Source organism: Acartia tonsa, chromosome 7 (assembly GCF_053477335.1).
Source record: "Acartia tonsa isolate MP-2025a chromosome 7, ASM5347733v1, whole genome shotgun sequence".
Lineage (NCBI taxonomy): Eukaryota > Metazoa > Arthropoda > Copepoda > Calanoida > Acartiidae > Acartia > Acartia tonsa.
Window position 1 is genome coordinate 18703448 of NC_137266.1, and position 24788 is coordinate 18728235.

The 24788-nt window shown below is 34.2% G+C and overlaps 1 protein-coding gene across 1 annotated transcript in view; it reads right to left on the reverse strand.

The window, feature by feature from the left end:
• The window catches only part of LOC145324428 (angiotensin-converting enzyme-like), a 28997-nt gene extending 4794 nt beyond the window's left edge, over positions 1–24203 (reverse strand). Inside the window, exons 1-21 of the mRNA XM_080167017.1 lie at positions 24040–24203; positions 22696–22799; positions 20797–20882; positions 17636–17690; positions 17286–17317; positions 16464–16494; positions 15646–15677; positions 15325–15404; positions 15135–15186; positions 14494–14562; positions 11179–11247; positions 10585–10644; positions 10101–10151; positions 9736–9797; positions 8031–8101; positions 7580–7637; positions 7355–7390; positions 6646–6726; positions 4861–4892; positions 3010–3070; positions 2119–2226 (exon numbers count right to left, since the gene is read on the reverse strand). Coding sequence (XP_080023143.1) covers positions 2119–2226; positions 3010–3070; positions 4861–4892; positions 6646–6726; positions 7355–7390; positions 7580–7637; positions 8031–8101; positions 9736–9797; positions 10101–10151; positions 10585–10644; positions 11179–11247; positions 14494–14562; positions 15135–15186; positions 15325–15404; positions 15646–15677; positions 16464–16494; positions 17286–17317; positions 17636–17690; positions 20797–20882; positions 22696–22799; positions 24040–24203 — 1394 coding nt within the window. The remainder of the gene's footprint in view (positions 1–2118; positions 2227–3009; positions 3071–4860; positions 4893–6645; positions 6727–7354; positions 7391–7579; positions 7638–8030; positions 8102–9735; positions 9798–10100; positions 10152–10584; positions 10645–11178; positions 11248–14493; positions 14563–15134; positions 15187–15324; positions 15405–15645; positions 15678–16463; positions 16495–17285; positions 17318–17635; positions 17691–20796; positions 20883–22695; positions 22800–24039) is intronic.
• Positions 24204–24788: the final 585 nt, after the last annotated feature.

The following is a 24788-nucleotide window of genomic DNA, read 5'->3' on the forward strand; positions in this document are numbered from 1 at the left end:
CCTTAAAGTAAGTCATTTTTAAAAAGAAAATGATGCTATTTGATCTCTTTATACTTGGATGTTGCACCAGATTTTTATCAACTCTAATTAAAGTGATACTTGCAGCTGGCTAAAATAACGAAATCCTTTTAACCCTTTACAGTCGGGCCCCTTGCCGCACCTTAATCAGTCGGGGGGGGGGGGGGGCGTTCAACGCCCCCCCTTATTATCTCAGTTCCTATTAGAGCTAGAGGGCTAAATTTTTTTGTGCAAGTCCCCTGTTTGATAATGAATTTCCGACCTTTTATAAGTCTAAGTAAATTTTCGCTTCCTTCACCCTTTTATTTAACAACCTTTGTTTTCAGGTCTTTTTTTACTTAAAAATTTCAAACGGCTGTAATTTTCTTATTTTTGAAGCTAGAAGAAAATTTTTTTTCCAGAAAATGTTTATTTTTATGTAAATTTTACATTAGAAATATCAAAATATAAATTTCAGCGGCCGCAGCTGTACTTGGCAGCTGCCAGCCGCCGCAGTCGGCGGTCGGCGGGAAAACGGCGGCGGATCTTCATGAAATTTTAATACGTTATGTAGACATGTAAGAATGCTTAAGTTTAAAATTTGAAGTCTCTAAGTCAAAAATTGCGGCCACAGGAGCCTTTTAAAGATTTCTGGAGACCTGGAGGATCAGGACCTGCAGGATCATACCTGGAACCTGAAAGTGACTTGAACACCTGTATTTCATATAAGGATGTACTACTAGAGGATTTTTTAGTATTTTGGTATGATAAAATGCTTTGTTTTAGTCAAAAAAATATTTTTGCTCTTTACCTGGATGACCCTGCCAGGTTTGCTGGCATCCTGTGCCCGCCAGGATGGAGATATTCAAAAAATTTCAACTCTCAGTTATGTGTCATACCCATACTTAAAAAGTCAAGCAGTTTGGGCTCTTTATCTTTCACACACAGAAAATGAGATAGAAAAAACCGGATGGGGGGCGTTCAACGCCCCCCCCCCCCCCCCGACCGTTAAGGGTTAATAAATTGTAAAACAACTTTAACTGCCCTTTGGTGTACAGACATATAAACCCCATAGACCGTCTGGATATTATTTTCTATTGCTTTAAAAAAAAATGACCAAGCTAGGCAAAATTTAACAAGGATGACACCATCCATAAGTAGCGAAGCTCAAAAATTATGAATGTATATCGGAAAAAATTACTATAAAGCAGTTTCATACAATAAACAATAATCTTGATAAAATAGGGAAATAAGGAAACCTTAAAAATCACGCAACCTTAAAAATCACGAAAATTTGAAAATCAAGGAATCGATCTATCATCGCAATTTATAGATAAATCTTAATGAAACTTGATAAAAATAAGTAGAATATGATCATATTCAATTACTGATAATTTCAGCCGTAAACCATGAATAGGAATCGAAAAAAAAACATAAAAAACATAAAAATCTAGGAATCGATCTAGCACCCCAACTAATAGAAAAACCGTAATAAAACTTAAGGAAAATATGTAGAATGTAAATTTAAGCAATCCTGAAAATTTCAGCCCATTATCTTAAAAAAGAGTTGAGAAAATCACAAAAACATGAAAATCTAGGAATCGATCTAGCACCCCAAACAACAGACAGATGGACAAAATAATGTATAGATTAAATGGGCATATGTTATAAGAATCTTCACTAAAAGTTTCAGCTGTCTATCTTGAATAGGAGCCGAGAAAATCAAGTTTCCCCCACTTTGTCTCAGACGGACAGACGGACGGACATTTTAAATTATAAAGTAGCTTTGCTACTAAAAAGAATTACAGACATTCACACATACATGTACTTTCAAAGTTACTTACATCCATTTACTACATGTAGTATTTAAAAATGTGCAACACAGTACTGGAGTGCAGACCATAGTTTTTATGGTCCTTGGGGCTATAAATCTGACAATATTTAATAAACTTAATTGGTGGAAAAGATAAAACTATGTGCATTTTTTAAAGAAATCAATAAACTAATGTTGATTGGAAATCATATGAAAAATTGGTATAAGCATAGGTTTATTAATCTATTTTAGAGGTATATCAACTTTTAGAAAGAAAGGTCTTAGTAAGTGATTTTTTTATAATTTACCTAAATAAGTATGGCTGATCTTGATACTGTAGGTAGTACTGAACATGTCCCATCTCATGTGATACTGACAGAAAATCTTCTTGGCTGATTTGTGCGCAAGTCTTTATCCTAAACATATATTTAGTCATTTTAGATAATATTGTACATTTTCTATTTTTAATGTCTCTTTAATTTTTGTAATTTAAAGACTTAATAATAGAGATGCCCAGATTATAACATTATACTAGGGTTGGGCCGGATATCCGGTGTGGCCGGATATCCGGCAATTTTCAATATCCGGCCGGATACCGGATATTGAAACTATCCGGCCGGATATCCGGCTCTATAATTTTTTATACTTTACACCAAAAATCTCTGCTTTTTAAAATCTTTAATGGCTATAATTTTCTTATTATTGAAGCTAGAAGAACATTTTTTCTGAATAAGTTTAACTTTATGTAAATTTATATAAGATTTCTGAAGAAATTTTTTTTTTACTACTTTAATATCTGGTAATTTGGCCGGTTATCCGGCCGGATATCCGGCTGATTTATAATGCCGGATATCCGGTTCCGGCCGGATATCTGGATAACGTTCGATATCCAGCAATTTACCGGATATCCGGCCGGATAACGGGATATCCGGCGTCAAAAATCAGCCGGATATCATGAAACCGGATAGTTTTAATATCTGGTATCCGGCCGGTTATTGAAAATGGCCGGATATCCAGCCGGATAACCGGCCAGACCGGATATCCGGCCCAACCCTAATCAAAACCAAGAAAATCAATGATTATATCATATGAATTGAAAACGCCAAAATTAACATGTTTAAAATGAACCCACGAACGGACAAACTTACATACTGACCCTAATTATAGAATAGCATCGCTTCAAATTTCTTCTTTTGTACCTGACATCGTCTTTGGTATAGAAATCATAGGCGCTTGGATGGCACAAAACCTCGCGATCACCTTCAATAATTTAGGTTTAATTATTGGACTGTAACTTAATAATCACGTTATCTTATCGTTGGCTGAAAAATTTTAGTGAACTTTGATTGATTAGTTCTAAACTTATAGCAGCAATCAAACTTTTTAACTAATAATTTTAATCTACAGAAGAATCACTATCATTGGAAATATGCACCAAACTATCTAATTCCTGGATTTAATAAAGTAATAGAGTAAATCATTAAGTTTTTTTTTTAAAGAAACAGTGTTTAGGTTCTTGACAAGTTTTTTTATTTATTTGACAGGTTTTATTGAACAATGTAAATTATTACGCATTCAAAGCATGAAAATGTCATAACACTGAAATCTGTATATTTTATCTTCCTATATTATTTAGTAAAGCTGTTCTTTAACAATCTTGTATTTTTTTGCTTGTATAATTGAGAAAAAAATAATATTATTAGTAGCAATAATTCTATATAAAGTAGGGTTGGGCCGGATATCCGATTTGGCAATTTTGATTATCCGGCCGGATACCGGATATTAAAACTTTTATATCATACTACAAAAATCCCTACTTTTTATATTTTAAATTGCTGTAATTTTCTTATTTTTGAAGCTATTTGAAAATTTCTTTCAGATTTTTTTTTAATTTAAAATTTTATATTAGAAATCATAAAACATAATTTTTGGTGGCGGCAGCCGATTTTTTTCTACTTCAATATTTATACCGGATATCCGGCATTTTAAATCAGTCGAATATCTGGTATCTGGCCAAAAAAATTATCCGACCAAACCCTAATATAAATGTTGACTGTAGATTGTACATCCATAAACAGAAAGGATCATAACATACATATTTCTTGTTAATTTTAAAGACAAAGACTAATTTGTGTCAAAAATGATCCATGTGACGTTATAAAAAAAGGAAGATGAGAGTAGAAGCGGGAAAGAAAACCTCTAAAAAAGAGATGATAATCCCTTATTTTATGACGTCACAAGGATAATTTTTGACACAATTTGGTCTATGTCATTTTAAACAGTCCTTAGCAGCCTCAGCTGCTGCCAATTTAAACCTTACTTAGTATAAGCTTATTTCAGAAATGCGCTGCTGCAGATGTTATGTTGTCAGCTTATTATTGCTTTGCTTCTTATGAACAAATCTCCTTGTTATAAATCTATTTTTGCTTGTTTAAAAGTTTGTGGAATGTCTGTGTAAAAAGATAAGAGATGGATATTATTAATAATATCCTTTCCTATGCACCATCTCAAGCTGTTACATGCCAGAAATATAAAGGGATAAGACAATATACAATCAATTTATGCACATTCTCAAATATGAAACACAAAATTATTTCTTCTGTAGATTACAATTGGTGGTTGAAACGTTTGGACACTTAATGAATTAAACAATCAAATTTCAAAGAAAGTCTGCAAAGTTGTTAAGTTAACGAATTAAAAATCATTATCATAAAACGTTGGGGAGTGGTGTAATAAACAGCCCATTAATATCTTTCTTCCTGGTTACATAAAGAATTGACCTGGCATTTTTACCACCGAAATGTTTATCAAAAGTGCATACACTAAAGGTTCATATAAAAGTGTTATAAGTGCTCTTTACAAATTACGATAATTTTCCTTTAAAGTCTTTTATTTGAACCTTACAATGTCAATTATGTTTATCTTTGTCAAAATTCTTCAGGTGATTTTAAAAAATGTATTTAGGAAGTTTTGCTTATAGAAATATTATTTTCCCAACGTTTTTGCAGCAAAAGATGCATATTTTGATTTGTATAAAAAAATTCTCATACCTGGCTTTTGCATTACGCTGTTTTCCCAGAACCTAAAACAAGAAATGAGATAAAACAAGGAATTTCATATTTGTAATAACTTAATTTTAGGAAAATATTAACCACTGTATTTCATAAATGACGAGGCTTCGAACGCAGAGATCTAAAGGGATAAGACAATGGACGCCAAATTGATGTACAACCCCTATGATGATACACAAAATTACCCATCCTGTAGATGACTATAAATGGTTGAAATGTTTGGACACTCAACTTAATAAACCAACCACATAAAAATTAATTAAAGTCCCCAAACTTGTTAAGCCAAAGAATAAAAAACGTAATTATAAAACTATGGTGACTATTGTAATAAATAGCCCTTTGTCCCCTCTCTCTCTGCTTCGAACGGCACACTCTTCTTTAAGACATGGCTACGGTTATAGGATGGTCTTACAATGATGGATTATATAAGCTATGCGGCTAAAGCCGGATTTAGTTTATTTTGCCGAACATTAAAATAATGGTGCACTGGTGGAAGACCAATAGACCAACACACAACAAAAACTTTCAGATAACAAATAATAAATTAGAGTAGCTATGCACTTCTAAATCTAAAAATTCCTAGAAAAGATTTTCAATGAATTGGTGGATTAGAATCTTATCTTTATGGAAAGGATTTTAATCCTATCATTTTTAGAACGTAAATCGTGGTATATAAAGCTTAGCTCAACTTACTCAGAACCTATTTATTTAACAGGGGGATAAAATAAGGGGTTTTAGAGGTTTGAGGGGGTTAATCTAATGTATTTTGGGGGGAATAAAATAAGGAATACCAAGTTTGCCACTTCATATGATACTCTTTTAAACTTTTCAACCATCCAATTTAACCTATTTAGCATCTTTTTTTTATTATACCAAGCATACATTTTCTTTTTTAATCATTATATTTTGTTTACTTTAATATTTTATCTTCTTTAACCATCCCGGGACTTATGTGAAGCTTCTTTATAATGGAGAACTTAATAAAAGTTCCAAAGGTTATTGGAATATTAAAACTCAGATAAAAAACTTATTACTTTTTATAATAACTAGCGGATACGCCCCTAGAGGCCTGTAGGAACACATTAAGTTGTTTCTTTTAAATCTATGTTTACCAAAAATATTTTTTTTTCTCGCTAGATGGTGTTAGTTATGTTTTTAGATTATTGCCAAAAATATCTGCATGGCTGCGATTTATTTAGTATTTCTGGCGATATCTCTAGGGATGGGATGGTACCCTCCTGCAAATTAGCTATTAACCTTCCTAGGACCTATGGAAAGCTATACTGTAAAGTAGCACTATATCGGTTCAACGGTTAGCGAGATCACTCGGTACAGAAAGGCAGACAAATAGACATCCTGTTATTATAAGGATACAATTTTTTTGTTGTTGAATAAAGTCGAATATTACTTAGGTCGTAGCAAAACACCATTAAAAACAGAAGAATGTGTTTGATAGAGCAATTAATATATGTTATTTTTGATAATTAAAAACAGGCAACTAAACCCTTTTATGCACTAATACATGGTTTAATTTGTCACCTTCTTTAGTACTAAAGTTTAGCTTTATGATCATTTTGTAAATCGTTTAGTAAATGAGAGTAGCTTTTTATTGACAAATTTTGAAAATTAAAAAAAAATCTTCTTCTCTTTTTAATCGATCTGTTTTTTTTTATGTTTTTGTTGCGCTGCTTATGGACAAAATTATCTGTTTGTGCTCTATCTGTATTTAAGCTTATTATATAATAACATAAAAAATCTACTTACTTCCTTGGAACTGGTTTGAGGCCCATTGACTGGAAAAAATCATCCGCCTTTTCAAACATTGTTCTAGCAGTCCAACTTTGCCTATGGTAAAATGATAAAAAAAATATTTCACTTCCATCTCCTCTGTTAGCCAAATAATTCCTATTGACACAGAAACTTTTTTTTCTGTGTTTAATTTTATAAATGCAATCCTATAATATAAAGTAGTAACGGTTTTGTCAGTATTGAAAGATCTCTGTAATTAATAATTTGAATGGTTTATACGTTTTAGGGATGCTTTATAAATGTTTTAGCAATACATTACGTGGATTTCAAACAGTCGTAGAGTAGATTTAATATTAGTAGAATGTTTTTTGTGGGTTTAAAGAAACAAATATTCAAGTTATATTTCATTTTTTGTAATAATTAGATATTGCTTTTTTAAGTAAGCTCTTTGGTAAATTTATTAATAAATTTCCATCCGCTAAATGCTTAGAGATAGAAATTCTCTATCCAAAGAAAATGCGTATATCCGTTTTGCAGAAAATAGAAATACTTATTTGACTTAAAAAAACACTTGATAGCAAAAAAAGAGAAAAGTTTTAACAAAAAAATTAAAAATTTTAAAGGAACTATTTCCCTTGAAAGATTTACGAGATTTTTTTTTGTTACAGAAAAACAGACAAACAAGATATACTCTTACTCCTATGTACCTATTGTTTATTATTACCTTAGCATTTCACTCGTCACATTGATTCGTGGTTTACTTAACAAAAAACAAAATTTTTTTAACTTTAACACAAATTCAAAAAATTACAATATATGCTTTAAAGTAAAAAAGGGGCGTGTTGCGCTTTTTACGCCGCCCTTCCCTCCCTGTTCAATTAAATAAAGCACTCATTCAATCAAACAAGTTAATATTTATTTTTATTTTGATGTGAGAAAAAAATATTACCTAGGGTAGGGAGTGAGAATACTGCCAAGATTTGTCCAAGTGTGTCCCCACATATTTCCTGAAATATTTGTTCTGTATTTATAAACCGGCTATTTGAATAAGATTTTTATTAAATTTACTGCTATATCTCTGGACGTATTCATCCTTGTATAAAAGTATCTATTATATTTATATGTGTAGCAAACTGCTGAACTAATATGGTTATCTTTTACAATGAAACTTCATATCGATCCAGGTAAGGTTTATACCTATTTTGGGGAAGTGATTTCTGTGGGACTTAGTCACTAGCTTGAAACAAAGAAGGCTGATGAACACTAAACATCTGCTCAGATAATCAAGGATTTTGACATTTTTTCTATGGTCAGTTTTAAAGAGCTAGGGAGGAAAAGTTGAAGATTTTTTTCTTTCAAATTTCATTCCATTTAAGTTTACAATAGTATATTAAGATTACCTAATAAATGAGCAGGAATTGAAGCTGTTTCATTGATGATAGATCGTCCATAAACCTCTGATAATTTAAACCTAAACATAGAAATACCTTTTACAATTTAGTATTTTATGCTAAACCATGGTTTAATTGTGCTTCGCTGTATATTGTCATCCTTGTTTATTATATATTCGTCCTTGGTCAAACATAGAAAAAATACAAAAGCATGACGTAATCTAAGGCAATGTGTCAATATCTCATTATTTGTGATATATGTATCTTGACAGACATTGACAAGACAACTAGGGAACTACAGGGATAAGACAATGGCCGAAAAAAATATTTACATCTCCAATGGTTACACTAAAGTATCCCTTCTGCAGATTACAATTAGTAGTTGAGATGTTTGGACACTCAAAGTTTCTAGGCCAACGAATAAATTTTTTTTTTACAAAACTTTGGGGACTATGTAATAAACAACCCAGTGTCCCCTCCCTTCCTGCAAGAAAACCCTTATTCATTAACACGGACAGTCATGTTAACAATCAAGAAAAAAGAAAGAATAATAACAAAAGAATAAAAGGATGACAATATCAAACAGCAGCGAAGTACCAAATTATATGAATTCGAAGGTATAAAACATCTCATTATATAAAGTATTAAGATTTTTTGTTTTGTTTGAAGCTAGATATTTAATGAATCAATTGATTTCTTTATATTATTTTTATTTTTATTGTAGTTTTAGTCTTAGGCTAATTTTAAGCTATTTTTTAGCCCATTCTTGACCCTTTGAAATTAAAGCTCTTAGATGTTAGGTGCGTAGCCGCTAGCAAATAATAAAACAAAAAGCAATTTCAAAATGGAATTGCCATTCCCATATAAACAACCCCTTAAATAGTGGATGTAAATATTCATTTATTTCCCTGGTATCTCATTTATATCCCTGGTATGATTTTAGAAGATTTTTAATTTTTTTTGGAAGATTTTAGAATTTTTATTAATTACTAAAAGAAAGAAAAATTATACCAGGGAAATAAATGAAATTTAAAAACCAAAATTAAACCACATTTTACTAGCATAAAAATGAGTTTTTGTTTAAATGAGAATGATATTCCTGTCCAGTTTTTTGTTTAGGAATGAATATTTCTTACCCCATTTTGTTTTTTAGATACAAAAATATTTTATTATTATATTTATTATCAAAAAACATAATTCCTAGAAATTTAAATCATGTTTAAAATATGACAACTTAATACCTTAAAATCCCTTATCTAGGAACGTGTATCCAACCTTTTCTAAATTTAGCAGCTATACCACTCTTTAATTAATTATGTCTGTTTGTTTGCACATATGTATATGTATAACGCAAAGTTATTTTTTACTGTTTTGTCCGTTCCTCCCTTTATCTCTCTCCTTTTCTATGGTCTTATGTAAAAATAAAGCTTTTTGCCACTATTGGAACATTAGAGTAAACCACTAGAGGGATATAGAATTAAGTAACTGTATCTGCCCATGGCAACCGCCTTGTGCAACCTTTTTATCGGGTGGTTGAAAATGAACCAATTGTACGCTTATATTAACAAAGCCAAGTAGCAGAAAATAATTTAGAACCATACGAAAGAGGTCTCTAAAAAGTTGTCTGTATATACATCTATACTATAGATCTGTTATTGGACTTATATATTTATGATTGTATTATCATAATTTTGATTGAAGAAAAAAATTATACCTGACATAAGCATGTAGTTCCTTGTATAATGGCTCCAAACCTGTCCATAACTGCTCGATATCCTAAACATTAATATTTCGATTAACAAATCTGCATAAAAATAAATAAATAAATATTGCATGTGATGAATTCAACAGCAGGAGAGCTAAGTTTCTTAATTTCCTAAGAAAGGTTAAATTTAGATAAGCTATTTTTTATTCCATAACTTTTGTCTACTACAAGTTCTATGTGAAAACCAATCTTAATGTCTTCACTCATGAGCTGTTTGGGCAAGCCAATCATATTTTTGATGTGTATTGAGTTATACAGTCCTAGCTCTTATACATTATTAATGTTATCGTTCTTGTTTCTTTAATATAATTTACCTGTTTAAAAGAAGGGCTTTCATATCTGATCAGCTTAAGTTGTGAGGCATCCTAAAACATATCATTATAACATTGTATTATTTACATCACTGGAAAGTTACAATCATCAGGTAGTTTCACAAAGAAGAACAACATACAAGAGCTCGGCAGCCGCGACTGTGCCTCAAATTTGATTTTTTTAAAAAGAGGGATTGTCAGTTATAGGTCAGGTTTAGACTTCCAGCTGAACTTAGATTTGTAAATGGTTGATTTCCCTGAGGCTGACGCGCGGCTGTCGAGCCCTGAAACATACTTTAGTCAATATTTGTTGAATAAGGGGTCAGCTCTTGTCAAAAAAGCGGGTCTTATTTCTGACCGTGGAAAAAAGCAGACGAAAGTAATATCAATATCATTACTTTTATTTCCTTCCTTAAGTTATATCTCAACTCGTTACATTGGAGCAGTATTAAACCGAAACATGGCAAGAGGAAGAATATGTTTTTACCTGTAGATCACTCATATTAGCAGCCATGTTGTAAACAATTGCATACTCTTTAAAACTATCCTAAAATAAATATTTTCAAGGTTTTTTAAAAGTTAGACCTTTTCTCAACCTATTTTTAATAAAATTCACAAAGACATGGAGATTATAGCAATTATTTTCCAATCATTTTGTCTCTAGAAGAAGTGAATCAAGCAATATTAGCTAAGTCATTTTAGAGGCCTTGTCTATTTGATGAATAAAAATCCCACTAAAAAGTGACTCAGGACATATTGGCAAAAAAAAGATCACAATTGTAGGGCAGGGATATACATTTTCCAAGGCAATAAAGGTAAAAGTTTAATTTTAACATTTATCTATGTAGACAGACAGACATTGTTCCACTACATTATATTTTACTAGCGACTATGTTTCTAGCCCCTAGAGGATATGGGTCTTTAGTAGCAATCGGTTCAGTAGTTATTGAAATCCTAAGCTTCAGACAAAAAGCTACTTTATGTAATAGGGTGTATATAAAAACATCCCATTTTATATAAAATTTAAGTTTCTACACTAGCATATGCTTTCTCTCATATTCGACAACTCAAAAAATGTTACCAGAAGGTTTTTGCCAGTGACTTCTCTCCATTGTGTCCAATAGTATTCTAATTCAGCTGGGTCACGTGACTATAAATTTAAACAATCTTTTACTGGTTAGAGTTACATATCTCCATTGTGTCCAATATAATGTTTAATTCAGTTGGGTCATGTGACTTTATATTAAGTGTGGCTTTACAAAGTGTCAAAATAAATGAGCCATAAAAAAGAGGAATTATCCTTCTCTTTTGTAGGGGTTTCCTTTCCCACTTCTCCTCTCACCCCTCACTTATATGACGTCACTTTGTAAAGATACGTTTTAGGACATTTTTTTATATTCTGGTTTCAAGTTTAAAATTTGAACTTATAGGGGATAACAGATGTTCTTTTTGAATCTTTTATTCTTTTACCAATGTAGAATGGCAAAGTGCAATATAATTGTAAAAGGCAGTAAAAATAAATTGAAAATAGTTTTATCACATTTAATGTTAGAATGTTGCTATTATCATATTCAAAATAAATGCTGTAATAAGCTTTAAAATATTTAAACACTAGTCTCTCATTGGACACAAAATGACGTCCAATAAGAAAAAGGAATAGAAATATTGGAAAGAAAATTATTTTATTTCAAAATTAATTCTTGGCATTTTGGAATAAAAAATATAGGGGAAAGAAAATTATTTATTTCAAATTTATTTCTGGTCTTGAAATAATATTCATTATTTTATTTTAATTCGAGTGTCAACCAATAAGAAATAGGCATGCTGTTTTAAAAGTTTGGTATAAAAATTATTATTTTTTGTCAATTCCTTTTTTCAGAGTATAAAATGAGAATAAATTTTCCAACATCATTATTGATTTCTAATTTAACATTTCATACAGTGGGTAATATTTATTTCAACATTTTTTGTCATTCAAAATCAAGTGTCACAAAAATAATAATATTTAACATAAAAAGAAATTTTTTAAATAATTTTGTTTTCTTTATTTGTTGAAGATTTAAGCCCAAGCTTTTTCTGAGGGGGGAGACCCCCCTCAACCCCCCCTCTCCTGAGGGGGGAAACCCCCCTCGACCCCCCCCCCTGACGCTCTCTTCTTTAAAACTTTCATTATTTTTGTAATTTATTCTAACTATCTTATAAATTTCAAAACATGAGATAAAAAGGAAATAATTTGCTGTACATTATTAAAAAATAAAAAAATTGTAAAAAAAATTCCAACATGATTTTTAATTTTAAATACAAGAATATTTTTTCCTATATGATATGTTAAATTTAAATACAGGAAGAATTTTGTACTGTAGAATTGAAGAAATAAATGCTGTACATTAGAGTGGCTTGATTTTCAATGATTTTCTAATTTTAAATGTGCTACATACACTTTCTGTCTGAACATCATATAAGAGACCAAAAAATGAAAAGAAAATATTTTGAATAATGGGGAGGCTCGCTGATGCATGTAAACTTTTAGAAAGACACTTGTGGGGAGAATTTTTTTTTTTTTTTTTTTGGGGGGGGGGCAATTATTTTTCTTTCAAAGTATAGCTTTATGCACCTTCCCAATTTTGTCTTGAAGAGTAGAATAAGAATAAAAAATCTGTTTTTAAAACTATTGATCCTAGCAAGAAAAATCCATAAATAAATTTAAAAACCAAGAGATTTTACATTTAATTTAAGATTGTTCATGCTTGGATGAATATTTTTTAAAACCAATTTGATATTCTTATATTAATCAACAAGACAAATTCAAAAAGATGCATAAAGCAACACTTTGAAAGAAAAAAAGTTGCACCTCCAGAATAAACTTCTAAAATTTTTAATGCATGGAAACACCTTCCCCCCATTTCCCCTCAAGGACAAAATCAATTTTTTATATTTAGGTTTCTTATATGATCTTTAAACTGTAGATGTTGATTACAAATTCAATGTCCAAAATTGATCCACTCTACTGTACATTGTTATAATTTAATATTTGATGTGGGTATAAACATTAGACATAGATGGTCAATCTGACCCCGTTTTTTTCTTAAAAAGAAACCTTTGTTCACTTTTTGTTATATATGAAATACAGCCCTGTAGGCAACATTATTTGCAACTAAATTTTGCAATGATATAATTTTTAGAAAGATAACTTTATTATAAGAAATTAAATTATTTATAACTAACTTATTATATGTTGTGTCATACGCTTCACATTATATGATGGAAGAAATATTTTCTTCAAATATTTCACCCAAGGAAAGTTTTGACCTAAGATATTCAACAATTTATAGCTGATACATAATGTAAACAAAATTCCCTTGTGCTGGCTCTAGGTTATCTCTATTGTATAAATGAACGTACAAAAGAGGAGGAGAGAGAGAAGGAAATAGACAGAAAAGTGAGGGAGGGGGGAGGGGGAAGAAATATAGAGAAAAATAGACAGAGATATTTATTGTTCACCCTTAGATGATGTAAATTTTTTGATAGACTTTTTTGAATTTAAGAAAAAGATAGAGAATGAGACAAAACCAAGTATCATATTTTATTAATATTGCTTATACAAGAAAGGTCATTCAAAATTATTTCACCAATATTAAGGTCAAGTGACAAAAATTTAAATTTCCACCTACTTCGCCCCCAGAGGGGGCAATAGTAGAAGGAAAATTCAAATTTTGATCACATGACCAAAATTGTTGAAATAATTTTAATATCCTTTCTAGCATTCACAATATTACGAAAATATGATAAATAACTATTATATCATATGGAGATTTCAAGGAGCGTTGATGCTCTATAGCTAAATATGTTGTCCAAGTATATTTGTAAATTTAATTTGAGCCTTATTCATGCAAGTGATAGTGCCTAATTCATTAACACACACACAAGGAAAAATGTGATACAAGACATGACTGTAAAAAAAATCAATTACTATCAATTATTAAAAATTAAATGTTAAAAAGTTAACTAAAAATAAAAAAATACTGGTTCCTTTAATGTACAATATTGTAATTTTGTCATTACTCTGCTACTATGTACTAATTGACATGATTGTTCTTGTTTATATTATACAGAGATTTTCTGAAGATAGACAGGGGATAAAGAATTTAGTTGAAAATATTGTAAGATATCGAGATGGATATATTTATTATACGCTGTCGTTTCTTGTTTTTTTAATAAAATAACAATTATTTCTTGTATTTGACCGTTGTTTGTCTTGACTAGTTGGGCACAGAGATTAATTGAAATTAAGGGGAGGGGGTACTTCTTCAAAGCTTCTTTATATCTTATTCCAAATAAGAAAGGGGGGATTCTATTCTTGCTAAGTACTTTAAGGGAAGCACCAATACGTTTATACCTGCGCCATGATTTGAACTATGTCAGGGGTTAAGCTCAGTTCAGTACTTCCAGAGTTGTAGCTGTACACCTTAAAAGTACCATAATAAAACACAATAAAAATTATACCTGTCATTAAATTAAGTTATTCAAACAATGGAAAAGTGGAGGTCGGTTTGAAGGTTATAGAATATTTACAGAAAGGAACACAGTAATAGTGTCTGACTCATTATGACGTAACAAAAAAAATTAGCCAATGAGAGGCCACTATAAATTTTACCATTGGTCAATAACGGCCTCTCATTAGCTAATTTTTTTTGATTCGTCATAATCAGTCAGACACTATTACTGTGTTCTACAGAAAGGGGTTGTTAGAGCGAAGAAATTAAAAAAAAATTTATCTGGGTTATATAAAAATACATTAAAAGTTAATTTTGTAGAAGAAAAAAAGAATTTAAATGGACAGACTCTAAAAATCGTCTAAATTGTTTTTCTTCTTCAAAATAAGCAACAATGTCAAGAATTACCAATCAATGTAACAGTTTTTGGCCATTACTTGTAGTTTTGTTTTGCGTAACAGTATAATGCATGTCTTTTCAACCCTTACTTTTATGTTACTCAGTTGTAGTTTTCGTTTTTAAAAACCACAAAAAGTTTTGTTACCTTTGCTAATGAAAAAGTTTGTCCCATATTTGCCAATAATGTGTGGAATTTTCTAAAACAAAAGTAAATAGATTCATTACACTAACTTATTTTAAAAAAATAACTGCCATTTCAGTAAACGAATTTGTACACTTTTAAACAAATTATGCGGTCAGATTATTCCTCCACCCTTATCCAGATAAGTTATTACCTTAAAATATCAGGTCTTAAAACTGCAGTTCCAATATTGGATAGAAACTGAAGTTTTCTTTTAACCGCCGGATCTTCAACCTGAAAAAAAGAAGACTGAAGGCCAAATCCTCTAACTAGGGCCATGTATCCCGCCATACGACAGAGGTTTATATGCATTGTATAGTCCTATATTAATATCTATGACGTATGGACTTATTTTAAGGGATTTGGCCTATTATCTAATTGATACTTTCTGAAAGAATTGCTCCAAAAAATAACCTAATGAAAAGATTATATTTTTTCACATTTTTATAATATATTTTTCAAAATCAAAATTTACCTCATTTATGTCGTATCTTCTGGCTCTCTTACCTATCATAAAAAAAAACAAGATTATTATCCTTTTTTTTAAACTATAGGGATGTCCATCTCTCTGAACCTATATGATAAAAATCACCTTTTATGGGTCCAGGCAAGGACGTAAAGGGGTGATTACCCCCCCTTAAAAAAATTTTACCTTCCCCCCAAATAAAAATGGTTGAACACCCCTTGGTCCAGGGAAAGTTTTTTAACTATTTTGGAAAGGGTACCAACCACCTTTCAAGAGAAATTGTCCCTAGAAATAATGACCTCCCTAGAACTTGTTTCATTTTTAAGATTAAAATCATATGTAGGGTGGCTGCCCCGCTTTCCCTCAGTGCCCCTTAAGAAAATTTATCAAATGACTTTACAATCTCCGAGAGGTACAACCCTTTTGTACGATAAAGTAAAAAAATTTCATTTCACATGAAACTTTTTAGCCTCATAAATATGTCGCAACATTTGTTTATTAAGAACGTGCTCTTATGATAATATGTAATTGTAATAGGGTATGGCAATAGAACGACTGAAATGACATTTTAGAGGATTTTTTTCCGAGAAAAAAATTTAAACATTGAAACACCTTATTGTTTTAACTAAGAGCAAGATAATTGAAACGATATTTTGTTCCTGATTTTACTCCATTTTGCTTTCTATAAATTGTGGTTATAAAACTATGTATCTTTAAAATCATATTAGAAAAATATATTGTAATTCTCAACAGCAACTAAGCACATTGAAAATAGAGGGTTAGATTAATTTATCTTCTACAGTGCTATCCCTGAATGCATAGCTTACCTATTCTTGCAAAGATTCTATCCGCGTAGCTCTAAGTTTAGTCAAAAATAAAATATTACAAACAATAAAGTTAGAGTTCTGGTGTGCAATAACTTCTGCATTTAAAAATGTTAAATGTAGTCGCCGAAACTTAAAAAGCAAGGCATCTATAAGAATCAGAACCTACAAAATTGTGCACAACAATAATCAATAAAAGCTTCTTTAGAAAATTGACGCCAATTTTAATCTGCGCAGTTGATAAAAAGGTAAAAAGGTGAAATTTATGATTCACCTTTTCATGTCATATAAAAAATATGACACATACAATTTTACTGTTATTGCTTGTTTGCAATATCACTTATACTGCATAAGCATTTTTTTTGTGAAACTCACTTACTTAGACATACAGCCGATTTCACCAAAGCATGTGTCCTAACTTGTGTGATTTTAACCCATTCGTGACGAGCAAACAAAGTTCAAAGTTTTGATTCGCCGGGCTTCAACAAAATAGATTTTTTCAATAATTACTTAACACAATTCAAAAAGTAAGTTGTCAAATTAAAGATCTTACTATTTTTGTTCATAATAGCAATTTTCTTCTTTTTTTTGTTGCGTTTTAGTACCTTAAAAACAACTTAATTTTAAATTTTTTTAAAGTACTTAAAAAAATATGTTTACAAATACTGATTGCAAATATAAATTCTATGGATTATTTCACTTACACCTACCAGATACTAAAAACAGAGACTAGCTATTTCTTTTGGAAAAAATCACAAAAGTTAGGACACGTTCTTTAGTTATTTTTGATATAATTCTATATTTTCATTTCTATTTTTGACTTTCCTGTTCATTTAATTTCGCGGCAAAGGTTTCCTCTAAAAAAAATAAAAATATAGATTAAATAAATGTCTTCAGAAGTGCAGCAAAAATTTGATAATAGTTTTTTGTATTCGAGGATCATTTCATCAGGAAGAGAAAGAACATTGGATGGTATCAAAGTTTTATATACACGTTCTCTCATTTGTTGGCTTCAAACTGTGGATACTTTTATTTTTTTTTCTTTATTAAATAAGATTGCTTTTATTTATCAGTGTCTAAAACTCTTTTCAACCTAATTTCTTAATCTACAGGTTTTAAAGGGTATTTTTGTTTTTGCGTTTTTTAAGAAATAAAAGAAAAAGATTTAAAATTACCTGTTACATTGGTATCAAAATTCCAGGAGGCTTGCATAGTTTTCTGTGCCAATTTCTAAACAACAATATAATTAAAAAGCTTTTTGCTGTCCATATTCTGTACGCCTGGCTCTCCGTTTGACCTACACTGAAAAATCTAATTTATGATTTAGGGAAGAGTTGCAAAAAACAAATGCTCTTATCAGCAAAAAATATTATATAAACCATTCAGGTCCTTACTTGTTTTCTTCTAAATTTTACATTTACTTAATATATCACAAAATCTACTGAATAATGAATTACTGTTCTTTGTAAGATTGCGGATATTGTTTTGTATAGGTATATATAAAGTTTTTTAAGTTAAATTAATTAATTAGTGACAAGATTTTGTAGAAATCCATATATAATTTTTTTATTTATTATCAGTTAATTTTTAACTATTTGCAGGGTTCAGTAGCCGCTCATTCAGCCACAGCCACCAGCAAAGAAATAATAAGCCACTCAAAGCCCAAATCAATCTCAGTTATCCTGAGCCGCAGTTGCCTTTTTTAGCAGCTGTAGCCGCTACAATACTCAATCAAATAACTGAAGAAGACAACACTGAAGCAGCAGCAGCACATATCCGTACGGATTTGGGATAGCTGGCTGGTTTGGAGGAAGAATCAGCCGCCGTCAGAAGGTGCCATCCTTATCCAATTTCAGCCATTGCAAACCTTAGCCGCAGCAAACCCCAATCATCCTCAGCTGCAGCCACATTCATCTGAAGCTGCAAAATTGCATTCAGCCACAGACATTCTCAGCCTCAGCCGCGCGGCTGCCTACCCATGATAATTTATTAAGATTATACAATCTATTGATAGTTTAGTAATCGGAACATAATAGACAAAAATTTAATTTGAAATATTTGTGATTTTCTTTTCTGTATAGAGTTAAATAAGTGTTGATTACAGACAGATTATGAGTTTCTTAAGTTATACAATTTTCTATTCTGTCTAAAACATTTTATAAGAAATTACAATAGAGATTTAATGATTGGTTTTAAAAAATTTTTGGGAAGGAAGCTGCTATGTAAGTTAATCATGTCTGTCTGTTGGTCCGTCTAACTGTCTGAAATACTACTTTATTTTTTGATGATAGGATTTGTCAAATTAATAGTAATCTATCAAATAGCTTATCAAAAAATATTGTACCTTGGCGTTAAAGGGTTAATTCTAGTAATGAAATTAGACAATGCTCAAGAATACAATTATATAAATACAGACATACACATAGAGTAAGGGAAGTTGTTCAACATGCTTTGCAAATCAAAAATACAAATATTTAGAAACTTTGCCTGGAAAATAGCCTCAACATCTGTATGTTTTAACAAGATTAATCCTGATTAATTTTCAGAACTCTTTTGCTCACTACACAAAGCCATAATTTGCACACTTGTCAAGGATGTGTGGATTAGTCAATGAACATAAACTTTAGCCCACATTATGTACTAACTATAGACTTTGAGTGTGCCGGTTTTTTGCCAATAATTGCTAGAACGACAATTAAACTGCTTCGTGGCTACTTTACAGTATACAGAAGTAATATAACTTTATTTACCATTGCTGTGCTAATCATTTTTCTTATAAAATTAAATTTTAGCTCCTTTCTTTATCCGCGTAACATATAAACTTGCTCATGTAAAATTATTGCAAACTTTGGTTGCGGAAGTCAAAACTAATGTATAGAATTTGTGGTTATAGAAAATAAAAATAATCATATTCTAATTTTATCCCTATTGTATAAATTATGCTAATTATTTTTTTTTTTTACTTATAATAATCTAGAAATTAAATATGTCATTAAGTTAATGTTACAATGTTATTATTGCTACACGCTAGTTTTAGAGTAGCAGTGGAACTAATTATTTCAATAAGATGTATACAACTTACAGAAACTTGGGTAAACAATTAAGACCAATTGTTAAGCGTTAAGCAGACCAATGAACCCTTCCTCCATTTACTATTTTACCAAAGTAACGGAAAGACTATAGTTTTAAAATAGCAGGGCAACTAAGTATCATTTAGAATTAGAGAATTATCCAACTATAGAGTTGCTTCCCATTCAAAATGAAAATACGGGTAGAACTAGAACTCCCCCCCCCCCCCTTCCCCCTTACACTAATTTTTAATTTTTAATAATCAAGGCCTGAGGGTCGCTCCTAACCTCTACTTATACTAACCTAACCTTAATAAGCATCGGTATTAATTTTTCTATTTGTTTTTTTTGTGGTCTTTTTTTAGATAAAAGGGAAATTGGCAAAACTTGAATTTGATAGATGCATCTTAATAAAAGCTAAGCTGTCATAGTTTGAACCACTAATATTAATCTGATAAGCTAAGCTTAATTAAAATGGTCTAGCACTTTAGCATAGCTTTTATACAGATATATGTAACGTTACATTTCCATGTATTATTGGCTTTAAAAAATTTACTAGTACACTAAAACCCTTTTTTATCAGTCGAATTTTCCAGGATGGAATGCACAACGAAAACAAAAACAACAATTATCTCTATAAATGTATTATGTTCTTGAATATTTATAAATCATGTTTCTATCTGTGGATGATGTAAACATTTTTTTTTTATTTAAACTATATGAAAATAGAAAATGGTTAAAATTTTGCATTAAGATGTACTTAAGTTTAAGAAAAAATTTAACTTTTATTGTTTTAATTGACTGGCTTTCTAATGATAATTATAGAGTGCCTACGCTTTCAGGATCATAACCTGTTTGATGAATCATACTTTCATCTTGTAAGATAAAGAATCCTTTGCTTAAAGAATGTATAATCAAAAAAGTTAAAAACCATGAATTTAATTGTGTTTATTTGCACTAATTAATTGCGTTTCTGTTGTCATGAAAAAAAAACAAGCTTTGAAATTTATGAAAAAAATAACAAACTAAAAATGATTTTATCATATTTTGATAAAATTCTGAAAGTTGAAAGTTTGTATACTAAAAAGAATAGAGGCGCTCGACCCCTAACATAATTGTAAAAAATATAAACCAAGGGGGGAATTGGTATACAAATTTTCAAATTGAAAAAAATTACTTTGAGGATAACGCCAAAGGGTCTCCGCCACTTGGGCCAGGTATTTAACTGGATTATACATTTATTGTTTATGTAAAAAGTATAAACTTACCAAAAGATCTTCTTCAGATTTATCCACAAACTTTTTGACATCATCTTGGGAGGTAAATAAAAATCCATAGCTTAGATCAATAATCACTGAATGAGCATGTAACAATAGTTTTTTCAATTTTAATTAGGCGCGTGTTTATGATTATTTATTGAGGGATGTGGTTGCACCCTGTCCTTACCATTAATAAATTTTACACATCTAAGTAATTACGTCAAATTTATAAAAAAGTTTAAATTTTTCTTTAAAAAGAATTATGTGCGCGAAGCACGCTAAAAATATTGTGTTACATCCCTAGAAGTAAAATTGGAAGAACAGTTTTCATTTTCAGTCTAAAATTCTGTAAGGGAAGAAAACAATAATATTATTTCTCGTATTCATTCGAATCCGGTGGATAGGAACCGGTTCTCATCCATACGAAAAAACTATGTCTAGCATCGTATTATATCCAGTTTTCTACGAATATAGAAATGTACAATCATAAGATTAAAACCAGTTTTTTTAGCCGGTGCCTCCGGCACCTCGGGGCTAAAAAAACTAGTTTTAATCTTATAATTGTACATTCTATATCCGCGGAAAGCCGTTTATAATACGATACGAGAAATAACTATTATCATGTGTACATCAATACATAGTAATTTATTTTTGTGTATATTTAGCTAGACCGTCCATAAATTTTGCTATCTTCAATGTATTTCTGCCTGTTTTTAAACCAAATCATTTCCTGTCAACCTAATGTGGTAAGCCGAACGTTTCAGCTCACGGGTTGCGAGTTTGAGTCCAACGAGCCTTAGCCTTGAATTATTCTACCAAAAAAACAAACTAGCAGGATTTAGTCATACAGAAATTATATATTTAACTGAATAATATTTACAATGAATGTTTACTATATATATACAACAGATTATAACAATGGTTAGGTTTGAAGGGGGTGTGGGACACAAGGGCTTAGCCCACGGCGGTAGACAGGCTGCGGGGGCAGCTGTGGTAAAAGGGGAGGCAGCGCCTCCCGGTTGTATAATTGCGTGAGGGGCGCGTGATAGCTGCGTGTTCGTGCCCCTCCCCATATTTAGGCAGGCCAGTTTGACCGCTGGATAGCGGGGTCACCGTCGGTCATGAGGTAAATGGTGATATAATGGGATTAGTGCAGAGGGCTTGTTATGATAAGTCACTGCGTAGCAATTCTGTAAACTGCCCGTCCGTCTGGTTGCCGTATTACCACAACCTCCCCTTCAAGGGTTGCGGGGCTCCCGAGCCACCAGGCCTTGAACCTGGGGATACGGCAACCTATGTCTGCGCAGGACAGCCTCTTCCTGGGGCACAGCTCGGTGGAGGACAGCTCTGGCTATACAGGCTCCGCGGGACACTCGCTGCTCTGTCTGGCTGTGGTTGGATATCAGCATTGTCAACTCCCGGTTGGCTTCCAGCCGTGGGTTAGTGACGGCCAAGCCCCGTCGTTGGAAATTTTGCCTCGTCTGCAGAACTAACTCTGTCTCGGCGGGTAGCTGGACACGGAGGCCTAGGCTAACTCTGGAGGCTCCCAAGGGGGGAATAACGATGGATGAAGGCGCATAAAATTCCATGGGGGCGCCTGCCTGGTCCAGGTTACTTGGCCTCCTAGCTCCCACTCGGATGGGGACGGCTGTCATCAACAGGGGACACATTGCTTCAGCTTCGTCCTCTGGGGCCGCCTCTTCCATCGCAGTGGCCGCCTCTCCTCCTACAGGCTCGCTGCTGGCCGGCAGGTTCTCCATGTCAGTATCAGGGTTCCAGATGGCATCTCTAGGTGGCTCTGGAGCTGGCGGCGGCGGCGGTGGTTCGTTGGGTTGATGCTGCAGGTTCTCTTCTACCGGGTCACGATCCTGGCCGCTAGGCTGTGGGGTGGCGGCGGCTGGCTGGTACACTGGGAACTGTCCTGGGTCACTAGCTGGCGGCGTCGCAGCTCCGGCAGGCAGCTCGGTGGCATCCTCGTCGCCATCCAGGTCGCCTTGAATGTCTGTTGGAATCTGATGGGCAGTTACATCTCCAGTGTATTTGCGCAGTCGGCCTACATGCGCGGTGACTTCCGAGATCCTGGCTGTTGGAGAGGCAGGTTTGATGACATAATGGACGTCTGTGGCTTGTCGCACTATTTTCCAAGGGCCAGTCCATCTCTTGGTAATCTTGGCTGCCTTCCCTGGCACCAGGCGGGGGGCCAGATACCAGACCAGGTCTCCAACCTCGTACTTGGCCGTGCCTTCGTAGGCGGCCGCGCTCCTCCGGATGGTTCCCTCCTCTCGCTGCTGGATGGCGTCGTACACGGCATGGTAGCGTTGCAGGAGAGCTTGGACGTTGGCTGGGACCGAGGCATACTCTGTGTCTGGCAGCCGGAGCACCATGTCCACCGGAAGTTTGGCCTCTCTCCCAAAGTAGGCCAGGAACGGGGTCACGCCCGTGGATCTGCAGGCCTTGGTGTTGTAGGCGAAGGCAATGGAAGGCAAGTGTGGCTCCCAGTTGTTGTCGTCTCTGTCTAGGAACAGACGCATGCCTGTGTTGAGCGTCCGATGGAACCTCTCCACTCGGTTGGACTGCGGGTTGTAGGGTGGTGGATGTGTCAGGCCAATCTCAAGCTTGGAGGCCAGCTCCTTGAATACCTGGCCGGTAAACTCCATCCCATTGTCGGAGTGGATCTTCAGGGGACATCCGAACGTGGCCAGGTGGCGGTGCAGAAGGGCTTCAGCCACTGTGAGGGTGCGCTTGTTGGGGATGGCGTAGAGGCTGACAAACCGGCTGAACCCATCCTGACAGGTGAGGATATAGCGGTTTCCTGCTGGGGTCTCTGGCAGCGGCCCCACCAGGTCAATAAACAGGACTTGTTGTGGATACCCCTGGCGGGAGGGCACATGTATCCCTAACTTCAACCTTTCCTTGGTAACCTTCTGGACACACTCAGGGCAAGTCTGAACCATCAGGCGGACGTCACGGGACAGGTTGGGCCACCAGAAGTGCATGGCGACGCGGGCAATAGTAGCGTCCATACCAAAGTGCCCGGCCATGGGGGTCCCATGGGCTAAAAAGAACGCGTCCTGCTGGAGGGCCGAAGGCAGCAGGTATCTTGTTCTTTCTCCTGTCAGGGTCTGATCAGTGGTGGTGAGGCAGCCATGCTCGTCAAGTCCCAGGGCTGCGAAGCGGCTGGCGTACTGCTGCTCGTCTCGTTCCTTGCCGCGCAGCTCAGCCTTAGTTGGGGCTTTGCCATCGGCCACCCACTGGCGGACACGGAGCAGGAGAGGGTCCTGTGTCTGTGCTTCTAACACTCTAGCCGGGTCCAGTCGTGCGGCAGGGGGCCGGCCAGCTGCGGACTCCCCTAGCTGGCAGAGGGTGTGGATGTACTCAGCTTGCTCTGCTAATTCTTCAGCGGTAGCTGTCGGCATGTTGTCGTCCTCCCGGCGGCTGAGGGCGTCGGCGTTGGTGTTCTGGGTGCCAGGACGGTGGCAGACAGTGAAATCTAGGGCCGCTAGCTCCTCCTGCCAGCGAGCCACCATCCCTGTGGATGTGTTCAGCGACTTCATCTGTAGCAAGGCTGAGGAATCAGTGTTGATCTGGAAGCTGCGGTAGGACAAGATGCCGTGAAATTTCCGAATTCCATACATAATGGCGGCCATCTCTCCCTTCCAGGACGGGTAGCGAGTCTCGGGGTCGGTTGTCTTGCGCCCCACGGCGGCAATCAGCCTCTCCTTGCCGTCCTGGTATTGACTAAGGATGGCAGAGATGGCGCGGCTGCTGAAGTCTGTGGTGAGCTGGAACACCGCCGGCAAGTCAAACCTGGGCGGCGCTCGGATGGGGGCTTGGCAGAACTTGTCCTTGAGCTGTAGCAGCTGGGCTTCCATCTCAGGCGTCCAGGTCAGTGTCTTGGCCGTTTTCTGCCGATTCATCTCGTAGGTGAGGTCGGCATACTCTGGGATGAACAGGCGGTAGTATCCAAAGAACCCCAGGAGTGCCAGCAAATCCTTGGGGGT